At 30.0% G+C, this 15,076-nt stretch overlaps 2 protein-coding genes across 2 annotated transcripts; one reads left to right on the top strand and one right to left on the bottom strand.

Moving 5' to 3' along the window:
* Positions 1–10,095: 10,095 nt before the first annotated feature.
* On the bottom strand, positions 10,096–10,521 carry LOC133299506 (elongation factor 1-alpha-like). Its single transcript, XM_061498975.1, has one exon. It carries the CDS (start codon positions 10,519–10,521, stop codon positions 10,096–10,098), a length of 426 nt encoding a protein of 141 aa, XP_061354959.1.
* Positions 10,522–13,001: 2,480 nt separating this feature from the next.
* Positions 13,002–15,076, top strand: LOC133299508 (elongation factor 1-alpha-like). Its single transcript, XM_061498980.1, has 3 exons — positions 13,002–13,056; positions 13,387–13,871; positions 13,984–15,076. The coding sequence occupies exons 2-3, from the start codon at positions 13,410–13,412 to the stop codon at positions 14,863–14,865; spliced, it is 1,344 nt and encodes a 447-aa protein (XP_061354964.1). The 5' UTR covers positions 13,002–13,056; positions 13,387–13,409; the 3' UTR covers positions 14,866–15,076.

The raw sequence follows: 15,076 nt of genomic DNA, 5'->3' as shown, positions 1-15,076 counted from the left end.
TTCAATGATAGATGCGATTAAAAGATTGTCTCTTTGGTTTGGAAATTAATGCGATGGCTTACAAAATAGGGTTCTCTTCTCTCCGTAGGGAATAAGATTCCTTCTCTTTAGATTCTCAACTGTGCTGAATTTCTTCAACAGCGGGAATGTGTCTCTTTCAAGTTTCAATATTATCGTTGATATATATATGGGTTTTATTAATCTCCTTTTACATAAGATAGGTATCTTATGTTGTAGAGAGAAACTAGGTGGGTTCCACCATTACAAGAAAAGAAAAAAAGAAAAAAAGTGAGGTGCGGAAATCGAAGTGAGAGAATATGAGATAAGCTACCTCTTGTAAAAGGAGACTAAGATATATATATATATATATATATATATATATATATATATATATATATATATATGAGAAAAGTTATACTTACAATTTTCTTTTTATAACTTCTTACAATCATATCTTAACACTGTTGATTCCCGCCAATCAACGGTTATGATTTTCGTAAATTAAACTCATTAATTAATTATTAATTCACAATAAATAATAACCGTTGATTGGCGAAAATCAACGGTATTAAGATATGGTTGTAAAAAAAAAGTTGTAAGTATGACCTTCCTCTATATATATATAAAATCATTAATGTAGTCTCACCCAAAATCTTAAGTTTTTGGGTTCGTTTTTGAGTTGAATTGGTTCTTTATATGGTATCAGAGTCTCAGTGTACCCGGGTTCGATTCTTACCGTCTCACACTTTTTTTCTAGTGGAATTTCGCATGTGCATTATCCACCCTTCAAGCCTAGTGAGCTCTCGTATGAGGGCACATATTAAAATATATAAAATCATTAATGTAGTCTTGTCTCATAATTTAAATTTTTTGGTTGAATTGATTCTTTACGATTATCGTGTGTTTCGAATTCAACAAATCTCCTCCTTTGTAGCCATGAGGAAGGATATCTAAGCTTTCACCCTATTCGGCTTAATTTGACGCGTTCGAATGCTACAACCCAAATTTGACAAAAATGGGTTTACAAATCCGACTACATGAAAGGGTTGCAAATATCAATTGTTTGTGAGAGTACATATTAGTTGTTTTGTTAAGATTCACTGGCCTGTTGAAGTTTAAATTTTGGCTTGCAAATATTAATTGTTTGTGAGAGTACTACCACTGCTGAGTAAAACCTTTCTGAGTTTAATTAGTTAGTAATTGATTTACCAAGATTTGTTTTCTTATGAGTGTTTGAAAGACTGAATAATAATAATAATAATAATAATAATAATAATAATAATAATCAAACGAAAATAAACAAAGTCGCAAGTTTCATCTTGGAAAAAGTTCAAAACTCCGTGGGGTATTGCTTTGAATTACTTACCCTTTTATGTTTTTTTTTAATCACTTAGTCCACTGTAATTTTTTCATCCATATCCCTTTCTAAGTATATATATTCTAGACTTTTTAGAAGAAGAAAATAAAATGAGAAAAAAGAAAAAAATAAGACCAAATGTTATAAAAAAATTAAAACACTTAACAAAAGACTAAAAAATAAAAATAGTAAAAAAAATCAAATGTGTCTGAATAAAAAAAGTGAATAAGAAAAGAAAAATCGAATAAGAAAAAAAATAGAAGCAAAAGAAATTACAGTTATGAATTTTCAATATATTGACTTTTATTTGTTTTTTGTTTTTTTGTCCCTGGTCTATTTATTCTTTCTATTTAAATATGTTTGGTCTTTTATATATCTCTATTTTATTCTCTCTCTCTTTAACATTTTTTAAAAAAATCTTTAGTAAATTAGGTGGAACAAAACTAAAAAAAAAGTTGAGAAAAAAATTAGAATAAGATAGATAAAAAAAATAAAAGTAAAAATAAAAATAGAAAAAAAATCAAACATATCTAAATAAAAAAGAATAAAATAGACCAAGGACAAAAATAAGAAAATATAAAACTAAATATATTGAAAACTCACAACTGTGGCTTTTTTTATCTTAAATTTTTCTTTTTTCATTTGGACTATTTTCATTGTTTTTAATTTTAGCTTTTTTCTATATTTTTTTTTTTAAATCACAGGTATCCTCCACGGAAAAAAAATCCTATTTGGGACGAGTCCAAAATTAAAGCTAAACCCTTTTCAAAAATGAACTGAGAGCATCGAACACATACTCTCACCTCACCTGCTCAACTCTTATGCAGCAACTGAGCTACCATCATTTGGTTTCTTCAATATTTTTGTTCTTATTCTATTTTTTTATATACTTTTTTTTGACACATTTGATTTTTTTTACTATTTTTTTAGTCTTTTATTAAGTGTTCTAAATTTTCATTACATTTGGTCTTATTGTTTTTTTAATCACTTTATTTTTTCTTCTAAAAAGGGTATAAAAGGTATACTTAGTTAAATGTTTAACAAAATAAACGAGGGGTGTGGATAAAAAAACCACAAGGGATTAAGCGATTAAAATAAAAGCATATAGGTGTAAGTGATTCAAAGTAATACTACGAGATTTTTTTGAACTTTTCCCAAAAAGATAAGAGGAGAGTTATTGTGAACACCCAATTTTGTCTAAAATATTTAAAAATTACAAAATAAAAAATAAAAAGAAAAGAAAAAATTTAAGTTTTGAACACATCTTTTTGTCTTTCAATAAAGCAAAAAAGAAGAGAGCAATCAAATAGATGGAAAAAGGGAAGGAGGAATATTTTAGAAAAAATAACATCTTTGAGTAGGACTTGATCCAGCCGCGATATCTCTTTCATCCACCGTCCGATCGAGCTAAAATATTTTAGCAAGATCTTGACTCATTCTCCTTAAAATTGACGGGTGGATTTCTTGATTCGAGGTCTATATCATTCCCAGAACCGGAACAGTTCTCTTGGAAGTTTCTGCAACGAGCAGCGACTTTGTGAGGGGCATTACTCCCAAATAAACCGTTGGATCGTCCTCAAAATTTGTCAGCATATTCCTCTCCTATAATCCTACAATCTGACAAGACAAATTTCTGAACTGACTTCTCTGGTTTGAGATATAAATGTCGAAAGAGGACTGTTCATTTTTAAGACCACCACACTATTTTGGGTAGCAGTTTTCCGAGAGCTATTTCTCTCAATTGAACTGTTGGATAATCCTCAAATTTGGTTGGCATATTCCTCTCATATGATACTTCAATCTGACTGGACCGATTTTCAAGCTATGCCCTCTAGTGTGAGATATGGTTGTCGAAAAATGTTTGTCCACTAAAAAAAAAATAGCTTTCCTAAGAAGTCTCAGGTTGCCCACTTCTTATTCCTTCCTCCTCCCTTCCCTCTATATAAAGAGCCAATTTCCCTTTCTTCCAACACACATGCTTGAATATAACAAAATCAAAATAAATAAAAAACACTTCAACTTTATATTAAAGCTTGTGTTATAGTAATATTTTTTAAAGACACTTGGGCTTCGTATTAAAACCAAGCTAGTGTTATAGTAAAAATTTTGTTCTTGAGTAGAATTAGGGTGATTTGTTAATTTAGCCGTGATGACTTGTTAACTTAGTTACATGTGAGGATTAATTTAGTTGTGACGGCTTGTTAATCTCATAGTATATTTTTGGAGCATCAAGATTGTTGAGTTGATACAACTCTCCACAACTTGGCTCCGTACATCGATTTTTGTCATCTTTGAGGCATAGTTGTAAAACCCGGCTTGGTCGACCCAGAACTCGACAAACCGGTCATCGGACCGATTCGGGTCAAGTATTGGACCAGTCATGCATCGACCATGTCAAACCCTGTCAAAATCTGGACAAAACCGGCCAAACCCAGTGACCCGGTCAGGTCATGCAATTTAAAAAACAAAAAATCAAAATTGTTTCATCTTGTCAAAAAAAATGTAGAACTCACTTTAAATACTTTATGTAATTTTATTTTCTAGTATACTTTTATACAATGACCTCAAATTTCAGCTTCTTATATTGAAGCAAATTGCGGAATAATAAGTTAAGAGAATGTGACATATGTCATTTTTGTTGAATTTGAAAAATACGCGTTCAATGTCATTGAGAGGTATATTTACGGAGATTCTGAATTGCAATTTAAATTGATATAGTAATAACATGCATTTTTATTTATTTATGTTTCTTATTTTTTAGCTTATTTAATGAAACTTGTTTAATTCATTTTAGATATGAATAATATAATTGAATTTATATGTTCATATTTATATATCTATATATACCTGGGTCAACTGGTCCAACCAGTGACCCAGTAACCCAGTACCCCAACCGGATGGATCCCCGGGTCGGGTTCAATAACACTGCTTTGAGATAATTCTGCTTACCTTTTCCCTTAGTTAATAGTTGCCTATTTTTTATATGCTATTTATTTGCTTTATTAGCTTATAATTGTCTGTTTTTATGCTCTTTATTTGTTTTTTAATTTATAATTGTCTATTTTTTTTGCATTTTTTATGCTCTTTATTTGTTTTATTAGAAATTTCCTTATAATTGTTTATTTCTTTTGTATGTTTTTTTTGCTCTTTATTTGTTTTATTATAATTTTTCTTATGTAGTTTAAAAACTTAATTAGGGATTAATTTAGCCGTGACGACTTATTAATCTCATAATTTTTTGGGTTATTTTATCTGTGACAGCTTGATACCCAAGCTTATTTTAAATTATTATTTTGTATTAATTTATTTTTTCCCTAATTAAGAATTACTTTAACAGTGACAAATTATTAATCTCAGTATTTTTTGGGTTATTTTAGTTGTGACAACTAAATAATCTGAAACCTTTAAAATGAGTTTTTTTAAAATTATTTTCAAAAATTAAAACCAACTAGCACACAAATTTTTTTTTAGAACGAGGTAGCTTTGAATTCATCATTGCATCGTCGAAGGATATGTAGGAGCAGAACTCTTTATGTCAAGCTAAAATAAATTTTTAATAATTTAGTTTTATTACTTTCTAAATAATCATATTTATTTTTTAGGGATAAAGCAAATATTTTTAAAAGTTATTAACAATTTGCAAAATTAATTTAAGGTAACTTTTCTTGAATGGATGTGTCAGGGGTGCCGTGCGATTAAGTTTTCACTATTCCTTGAACATAATTAGACTCCTGAACCTTGATCTAAAATTTAAAAAGATCAATTTGCAACAAAATGTTTTCCAATTTTTTCCATTTAAATAAAATTGGTTTTCCAATTTTTTCTAAAATTTTATTTATTTTCAAATAATTTTGGGTCATTACAATTTCATGATAATTTTTTTTTACAAACTTACAAACTACATTATGTTTTACCTCTAAGACTTCACTCAAGAGTGTCTTACTAGTAAGACATAGTATAGTTTGTAAACAAATTTTTTATAAATATAAGATTTATCAAATAATAATAATAACAAAAAAATAAATAAATATTTATGTTGCTCTTCAACTTAACTTTAGTGGTTCATTTACATGTTACACTAAAATTCATTCGTAGTTAGTATTATTAATTTTAAGGACTACTTTAATATCACTGCAAGAATAAATTTAATGACATAAATTGATATTTAAAGATCATTTTAATATATTCATGAACATAATATTAATTTGATGAAACATATATATTTAAAATATCAAATAAATATTTACTTTGAGAAAAAATTAATGGTTTTGATTTAATTAGGGTAAGTCTTTGTCACTTCCTCTCTGAATTTTATTGTGCTCCACAAAATTTGGAATGATGATCTTTTCTACTTGAATTTTTATTTCTGGATTGTTTATGGTTATGTGGGACTGAGGAAGGAGAAGGGATCACATGGAGAACGATCACTAGTCACTATGTCCCCTTCCCACTCGCCATCTTCCATGAAAGGTCAATTACAATCCAAATAACAGTTGATTTGGATGGATTTTGAAATAAAAAGTTTTTGTATCTACATCTTTTTATGTTAAAAAAAATGATATGGTCATGTAGGGAATTATAATCATACAAAGGTAGATCAATAATAATAAAGGAAGAAAAAAAATATATTAAAATAAGTAGTTACAATCCATAACCGTCGATTCATGTTTGTATGGTTGTAATTTTTTCACATGACCATGACATATTTTATTTAACATTAGAGATTCATTTTCAAGCATTTTATAATTTGCTTTTGAAGAAGAATTTTTTTGAAAAGTTAAAATTATTTTATGTCCGAATGAAATACATAAACAAAAATTTAAATAAAAAAGTTACTTGGGTATTAAAATAAAATCGGAAAAATATTTGTTCTTTTAAAGAATATAACTTTGTGTCATTTTAGATCTTAATCGTTGATCTTCGTCAATCAACGGTTAAGATTTATTGATTTTATTACGAATTACTAATTAATTAACAAGTTTAACCCAATAAATTCTAACCGTTGATTGACGAAAATCAATGGTTATGATTTAAAATAACATAAAGTCATATCCTTTAAAAAGACAAATATTTTTCCCTATTATTCCCCAAATCCTAGTACGAGTCATTTTGAGTTTGAGAAAACAAAAGTACATTATGTTTTTTTGAAAATTTTATGTTGCAAGAGAGCCTTTATTTATTTATATTTTCTCTTTATTTACCATTTCAGAAAAAATGTTCGAGCTTGATGATATTTCAAGCTAAAAGTATGTTCAAAGTATAAAAATAAAAAAGTAAAATAAAAAATAATACTCATAATTAATATAAAAATAAAAAATCTAATTATATTTATTAAATATTCAAAAGCTATTTAACACGAATAATTTCAAGTACATGTTAGTTACATGGTCTAACGCGATATTTTTTTTTTCAAACAATTTCTTCACACATATAATAATAAGATAAGTTTTTAATTACAGGCGATGGAGTTTTTTATTTTATATTTTTTTTAAATATATCTACCGAATTATTAATTATCCGATTAATTTAGTTTGAATACTATCATATCCATTATTGGTACGGCTCTCCAATATCATTTTCTTCGTTTGTTTTTTCTGTAATCACTGTAGATAGATTATTTGCAGTAAGTTCAATATGACGTCGTTTTTGGGTGAAAATCATGGTATTTTGAAATTTTAATTTATTTCAGAGTTATTATAGTCTTCATAATTATACTTTTTTAATTTTTTAATCTCAAAATGTTGTTATTTTGAGAATAAATGCGGATAACTTATCTGCAATAATTACAGAAATATTTTTCTGTTATCATATTTTATAATGTTTTTTCTCCTCTCCTTTAAGACTCCAAACTGTTAGATATTTTATATCTCAATTTCAGTTAATACTGTACAATTTTTTCTCAAGGGAAGTTGGAAAACATGCCTAAATGTTTTGTGTTATATACATTATGGAAAATAAGCAAAACTTGAGTGCAGCCCATTGGTATTTCCTTTTTCCAATTCTGGAAGAAGAAAAAAATCCATTCTACTTTTTTTTTTCTATTTTATGCAAGTCTCTAAAAAGTTTCTTCTTTTGGACGAGAAAAGTTAATATGGACCGAGTGCATCTTTATTAGGTGTTCCACTTTCCAAAAATAGAATTTTTTTGTGATATTTTTATCCATGTCATTTTACTTATTTTCTTTCATGTCCTGATTTTTTTTCACTTTTGATAAATGTACTTCTGCACCCGGTCCATATTAACTTTTTTCTTTTTGGACATGTATACCATACATCCGTGCACTGGCGGACCTAGTCATGCTCCAATGATCGCAAGTGCGGACATGAAGTTTTGAAAAAATATTTGATGAATTTTTTTTTATGGATGCTTTGCTTTGTCCAACACCACCTGACCAACATAATGATTCATTTGTAAAGCTTTTAAAATTAAAGAAAGCTAGAGTTCTTGGTTTTGCCTTTGTATCTGCATATGCGAAAATGACCAAGTTCGAGAAGTTGGGTCGACCCATCGCATGTCCATGCTCAGGTTTATAATTTCAATTCAAAGCTTCTTTTTTTGTCCGCGAAGATGCTGAATTGCGGGTAATTAAATCCCATTTGGTTTTCCTTATTTAGAACCATGGTCTCGCAGTTGGGGAAGCACGAACGCATTGAAACTACTATTACGAAGGTACTAACAAAAATGACCATAGCCATGTGTATTGTTTTGGTTTTAAGAACGTGTCATTTTTTCCCTTGTTTTCAAAAAGAAAAAAAAAATTAAAGAAATGACACATTCCTCTCCCAATATTTTTTCGTACCTTATGAGTTAATTACAAAAATCATTTTGTCCTTTTTTGGATGAGAAATATAACAATTTTATATTATACTAAGTGGCTACCATTGTGGGAGGTTTATGGAAGTAGAAGGAAATTCTTCAAATGAATCAACATGAACAAATACTTAAAAGAATTGCTTGCCATAAAATACCAATCAAAAAATGTTTAAATCAAGAGATAACTTAAGGCGACCTGGAGATACTTGTTGGGGTTCTTATTTTGGTACAGTTACAAGTGTTTTTTAATGCATTTAAGATTTTTTTTTTTTAATTCGAGGGCACTACTCCACAATCTCCATCACTAAGTGTGCGGACATAAACAAAAAATTCTGAATCCGCCACCACATCCATGGCATGAAAGATTTTTTCCAGAAAAATTTGTTCTATGGCAGATTGTACTATCAACTGATAAAAGTCTCTAACAATGTTTTACTAAAAAAAAGATAACGGGTTTAGTGTTTATCATTTCAAATGATATAAAATTATGTCATTTTAAATGAATGAAATATACAAGTAATAAAAAATATGGGAGAAAAAGTGAGTGATTTCTTTTATAAATTTAAATTTTATATTAAAAATACTAAGTTGTGTCTTCATTTCACTTAAATTGACACAATACATGTCCTTTAAAAAAAATATTTTTCCCAAAATTAATTTATGTATTATCGTACTACCTTATAACGTGTTCTTTGTATTTTCGTAGTATTCGTAACAAAATGAACCGCGGGCATGCTAGAATTCAGTTCTCAAAAATAAATTTTTGATTTTCAAAATAAAAAATAATTGTTTGATAATGTTTGTTTTGTAAAAATGGTTCTAAAAATTATAATTATTTTTTAGTTTTTATAATCAAATTTATAGAACATATCTGAGTTATTTTTATTTTGTGTTTTGACTTTTAACTTTCAAAACAAACAAAACACAGAAAATACATATTTTATTAACTATTATATAAAACAACTTTAAGAATAAAAAAAATAAGAATACAATCAAACAGGTCCTGAGAGTATACTTGAAATTTCTTTTTTAAAATAATTTTTTAATTTTTAGAAAAAAAAAACATGTTTGATAAGGTGTGTCTTGTAAAAATAGTTCTAAAAATTATAACTATTTTTTAGTTTTTAGAATCAAATTTAGAGAATATATGTAAGTTATTTTTATTTTGTGTTTTGACTTTTAACTTTAAAAATAAAAAACAAAAAAATATTTATTTCATTAACTACTCTACGAAATAGTTTAAAAAAAAAGAAAGAATAAAATCAAACATGCCCTAATATGTTAAATAAGTTGAAGCATTAAAAATATGAATTTTTTAAAGATATTTTTTTGTACGCATGAATGTTGAGATTAAATTCAGAACCAAATCTTTAAGATTTATCAACTCCAATGAACACATGATAATATAAATTTATCTTTAAAAATATGAAATTTTAAAAGATTTTTTTTTTATACGCTTGAATGTTGAGATTAAATTCAGAATCAAATCTTTAAGATTTATCCACTCCAAAACACATGTTAATATAATTTCCTCTTTAAAAATATGAATTTTTAAAAGATAATTTTTTTATACGCATGAATGTTGAGATTAAATTCAGAATGCAATCTTTAAGAGATTTATCCACTTCAATGAACACATGTTAATATAATTTCATCTTTAAAAATATGATTTTGAAAAGATATTTTTTCTTATACGCATGAACGTTGAGATTAAACTCAGAATTAAATCTTTAAAAAGATTCATCCACTCCGGTGACACATATCAATAGATTCAGTACAATTTTGTATATATAAAAAAAAAGATTCAGTACAATTTTAGTAAGACATTATAATAATGATAAGAAATAAAATAATAAAAAATATTCCTTTATTAATGTTTCAAATAAGGAAAAAAATAGTAGGTAGGGCTTGTTTAAAGTCTGTTTTCAACAACAACAAATCATTTGCTTGACACCAAGAGTGAAAGCAAGAAGAGCATGCTCACGGGTTTGGCCATCCTTGGAGATTCCAGCCTCAAAACCTCCGGTGGTGGAATCAATAATCAAGACAGCACAATCTGCCTGACTGGTTCCAGGTGCATCAATCACAGTGCAGTAGTATTTGGTGGTCTCAAACTTCCACAAGGCAATGTCAATAGTGATTCCACGTTCACGCTCTGCCTTCAACTTGTCCAACACCCACGCGTACTTGAATGAACGCTTGTTCATCTCAGCAGCTTCTTTCTCAAACCTTTCGATCACACGCTTGTCAATGCCTCCAAGCTTGTAAATCAGATGACCAGTGGTCGTCGACTTTCCAGAGTCGACATGGCCAATCACAACAATGTTAATGTGAACCTTCTCTTTACCCATTGTTACAAAAACGCACAAAGAAACTGCACCAAACAGAACCACCGTCGCTAATTCCCAAAAAAAAAAAACAAAAATTCCAAACCATTTACATGATGACACAACAAAATTAACCTTCGAGCAAAATTCATTAATCTTCAAGATATAAGATTGAACAGAACAACATTTACAAAATCAGAAATCAGAAATTGATGTTAACTTATTCAATGTAGCATGAAGATTCTGAAAATTCAGAAACATTCTATGTTTTTTTTTTTTTTTAAAAAAAAAAGATATCAATCGAAACCTTGTTCTGGCAATTGAAGAAGTAACAGAACAACAACAATGAAGGAAAAAAGAGAAAGGAAGGAGAGGCTTCACCTCAGAATGGAGAGGCCTCGAAGAAACCCTAACCGCAGAGAATAGAAGAGAGGCCTGAAACTGCGAATGAAGAGAAAGGTTAGTGCAGCACTGATACTTATAGCATAACAGTCTTTGCGTTGTGAGACTGAGCTCCGTTTGATTCTTGTTTTTTAAAACAGTTTTTTAATTTTTTTTTTTAAAAAAAAAAAACTAAAAAACTTGTTTGAAAAGATCTATTTTATAAAAAATATTTTGAAAATTATAACTAATTTTTTATTTTTAGAATCAAATTTAGAGAATATGTTTGAATTGTCGTTTTGAACACGCCCCATAAGGACGTGATCACTTGGAGACACACACCCAATGTTGGGCGTGACCGAGGAGAGAGACACGCCCAATGTTGGGCGTGTTTCACCAGATGCTGCCACGTGGCACAAAAACCAACAGTTTGACCGTAAAACTTTGAAAGTCCATAACTTTTGACTCGGGTATCCAAATTAGGTAATTTTTTTTTGAATCCATATAACTTTTCGAGATCTACGTAATGACACATCATTTGACATATTTTGTCTCTTACAAAAAAATTGAATTTACAATAATGATACCATAAAAACGTTCAAACAAAAATTAATGGACAGAAAACCACTGTTATGATTAGAAACATTCATAATAAAGATCCTTATGATTATGGTAAGTTATGATAAGGTTAATTATGTATGTTATTGAGATATATATTAAAATTTTGAATGAAGAATTTTATGAAATTTATAATTAATAAAAGTTAACATTTGTCGGTGACAGAATATCGAATAGTTTATATTAAAAAGTTAAGTGAGTGCTTTTCGTTTTATTTTTATTTTTAAGTTTTTTGTTCATGATTATAAAAATGTTAGATTATTTTTAGTAATAATTATAAGGTAACAAAGTCATGTCATTTTTAATAATTATGGTATCATTGTTGTAAATTCAAATTTTTTTGTGAGAGACAAAATAGGTCAAATTAGGTGTCATTACGTAGATCTCGAAAAGTTATGTGGAATCAAAAAAAAAATTACCTAATTCGGATACCCGAGTCAAAAGTTATGGACTTCCAAAGTTTTACGGTCAAATTATTGACTTTTGTGACACGTGGCAGCACCTGGTGAAACACGCACAACATTGGGCGTGTCTCTCTCCAAATTGGTCACGCCCCATGTGGGCGTGAGTCATGCTTAGGTCACGTCCAACATTGGGCGTGTCTCTCTCCGACTGGTCACGCCTTATAGGGCGTGTTTGACTGCTATATTTTCGTAATTAATTTCAAAACGATTATTTATTCGTAATTTTTATTAAAAAAACAATAAATTAATTTTTTTGCCATTATTCTACAAATCAATTTTTTTTTTTTTCATTTCGGCTCACTCTTATTTAGTGCACTCTGTTCCGTTAATAACAAAAGACCCTTACACAGTGTAAAAATAAGTCTTAACCAATAAGTTAAGAGAATAAAATAACATTATTATTTAGAAATAGGTTGTACTTATAATTTTATTTTTCTACAATAACTGAATTATTATTGAATTAATTTCTCTCATTTGATATTCTTTTATAATTGTTAATTTATTTTAATTCAATAATAAAAAATAATGACAAGAGATTATAAAGAAAAAAATCGTAATTAGGAGTATCATTAGGGAAATCAAATCACCCACCTCAGAGATTTCGTTGGGGGTCCACGCAAGTCCTGCGCCGCAACTATCTTAGAACATCGTTATTAGAAAACCCTAAATTCGAATTTAGATTCTGTTTGATTATGTTATGGTTTTTTTCGTTTTTAAAGTTATTTTATAAATTAATTATGGAAACAGTTATTTTTTATAATTTTTTATTTTTGAAGTTAAAAACAAAAACAAAAAATAAAAACAACTCAGATATATTTTTTAAATTTGATTCTAAAAATAAAAAAATAGTTATAATTTTCAAAATATTTTTTATAAAATAGGTCTTTTCAAACAAGTTTTTTAGTTTTTTTTTTTTAAAAAAATAAATTAAAAAACTGTTTTAAAAAACAAGAATCAAACGGAGCTCAGTCTCACAACACAAAGACTGTTATGCTATAAGTATCAGTGCTGCACTAACCTTTCTCTTCATTCGCAGTTTCAGGCCTCTCTTCTATTCTTTGCGATTAGGGTTTCTTCGAGGCCTCTCCATTCTGAGGTGAAGCCTCTCCTTCCTTTCTCTTTTTTCCTTCATTGTTGTTGTTCTGTTACTTCTTCAATTGCCAGAACAAGGTTTCGATTGATATTTTTTTTTTTTTTTAAAAAAAAAAAACATAGAATGTTTCTGAATTTTCAGAATCTTCATGCTACATTGAATAATGTTAACATCAATTTCTGATTTATGATTTTGTAAATGTTGTTCTGTTCAATCTGATATCTTGAAGATTAATGAATTTTGCTCGAAGGTTAATTTTGTTGTGTCATGTAAATGGTTTGGAATTTTTTTTTTTTTTTTTGGAATTAACGGCGGTGGTTCTGTTTGGTGCAGTTTCTTTGTGCGTTTTTGTAACAATGGGTAAAGAGAAGGTTCACATTAACATTGTTGTGATTGGCCACGTCGACTCTGGAAAGTCGACGACCACTGGTCATCTGATTTACAAGCTTGGAGGCATTGACAAGCGTGTGATCGAAAGGTTTGAGAAAGAAGCTGCTGAGATGAACAAGCGTTCATTCAAGTACGCGTGGGTGTTGGACAAGTTGAAGGCAGAGCGTGAACGTGGAATCACTATTGACATTGCCTTGTGGAAGTTTGAGACCACCAAATACTACTGCACTGTGATTGATGCACCTGGTCACCGTGATTTTATTAAGAACATGATCACTGGAACCAGTCAGGCAGATTGTGCTGTCTTGATTATTGATTCCACCACTGGAGGTTTTGAGGCTGGAATCTCCAAGGATGGCCAAACCCGTGAGCATGCTCTCCTTGCTTTCACTCTTGGTGTCAAGCAAATGATTTGTTGTTGCAACAAGGTAATAGGATTTTCGTTGGTATTGTTGATTGTCTCTGTTTATTTTGTTGGTGCCAAAGATGGATCTTTTATTGTTTTGTGTTAAAAGTATTTGTGGTTCATGCATTTTGCAGATGGATGCAACAACCCCGAAGTACTCTAAGGCCAGGTTTGATGAAATTGTCAAGGAAGTTTCATCCTATTTGAAGAAGGTGGGTTACAACCCTGAAAAGATTCCTTTTGTTCCAATTTCTGGATTTGAGGGGGACAACATGATTGAGAGATCCACCAATCTTGATTGGTACAAGGGTCCCACCCTCCTTGAGGCTCTGGACCAGATCAATGAGCCCAAGAGGCCCACTGATAAGCCTCTACGATTACCACTTCAAGATGTCTATAAGATTGGTGGTATTGGAACTGTGCCAGTAGGTCGTGTTGAAACTGGTGTTCTCAAGCCTGGTATGGTCGTGACCTTTGGCCCCTCTGGACTACAAACTGAAGTTAAGTCCGTGGAGATGCACCATGAAGCTCTTCCGGAGGCTGTTCCTGGAGATAATGTTGGTTTTAACGTGAAGAATGTTGCTGTCAAGGATTTGAAGCGTGGTTATGTTGCTTCTAACTCCAAGGATGATCCCGCCAAGGAAGCTGCTAACTTCACATCTCAGGTTATCATCATGAACCACCCTGGCCAGATTGGTAACGGTTATGCTCCAGTGCTTGACTGCCACACTTCACACATTGCTGTGAAGTTTTCTGAGCTCTTGACCAAGATTGATAGGCGATCAGGTAAAGAGCTTGAGAAAGAGCCCAAGTTCCTGAAGAATGGTGATGCAGGGATGGTGAAAATGGTTCCCACCAAGCCTATGGTTGTTGAGACTTTCTCCGAGTACCCTCCGCTAGGTAGGTTTGCTGTTAGGGACATGCGTCAAACAGTGGCAGTTGGAGTCATCAAGAGTGTGGAAAAGAAGGATCCAAGTGGTGCCAAGGTGACCAAGTCTGCTGCGAAGAAAAAGTGAACCATGGTGGTTCATCCTCGGATTTCAGCATTAACAATTTATCTTAGGACTAGTAGTTTTGATGTCTTGATTTTTAGTAGGAGTTCCATAGTTTGTTGCTTGCTTTGTTTTTTGTGTCGTAGTTTTTTGTCATCTTAATTGGGTTGCCAGGCTCAGAATTGGGTGCTTGATAGACGGTAATTTGGGTATTTTTTGTTGGGTTTATGCTTAT

The sequence above is a fragment of the Gastrolobium bilobum genome, unplaced genomic scaffold (genome assembly GCF_033153095.1).
Source record: "Gastrolobium bilobum isolate Gb01-03AN ecotype WA unplaced genomic scaffold, APGP_CSIRO_Gbil_v1 utg12016, whole genome shotgun sequence".
Taxonomy (NCBI): domain Eukaryota; kingdom Viridiplantae; phylum Streptophyta; class Magnoliopsida; order Fabales; family Fabaceae; genus Gastrolobium; species Gastrolobium bilobum.
Note: the sequence above shows the minus strand (reverse complement) of the source record. Positions and strands in the feature narration are given on the sequence as shown.

Bases quoted from the DNA above. Each gene is read 5' to 3' on its own strand.
- LOC133299508 (XM_061498980.1), top strand. From the start codon at position 13,410: ATGGGTAAAGAGAAGGTTCACATTAACATTGTTGTGATTGGCCACGTC. The intron at 13,872-13,983 runs GTAATAGGATTT...TGCATTTTGCAG, and splicing joins TGATTTGTTGTTGCAACAAG to ATGGATGCAACAACCCCGAA.
- LOC133299506 (XM_061498975.1), bottom strand. From the start codon at position 10,521: ATGGGTAAAGAGAAGGTTCACATTAACATTGTTGTGATTGGCCATGTC.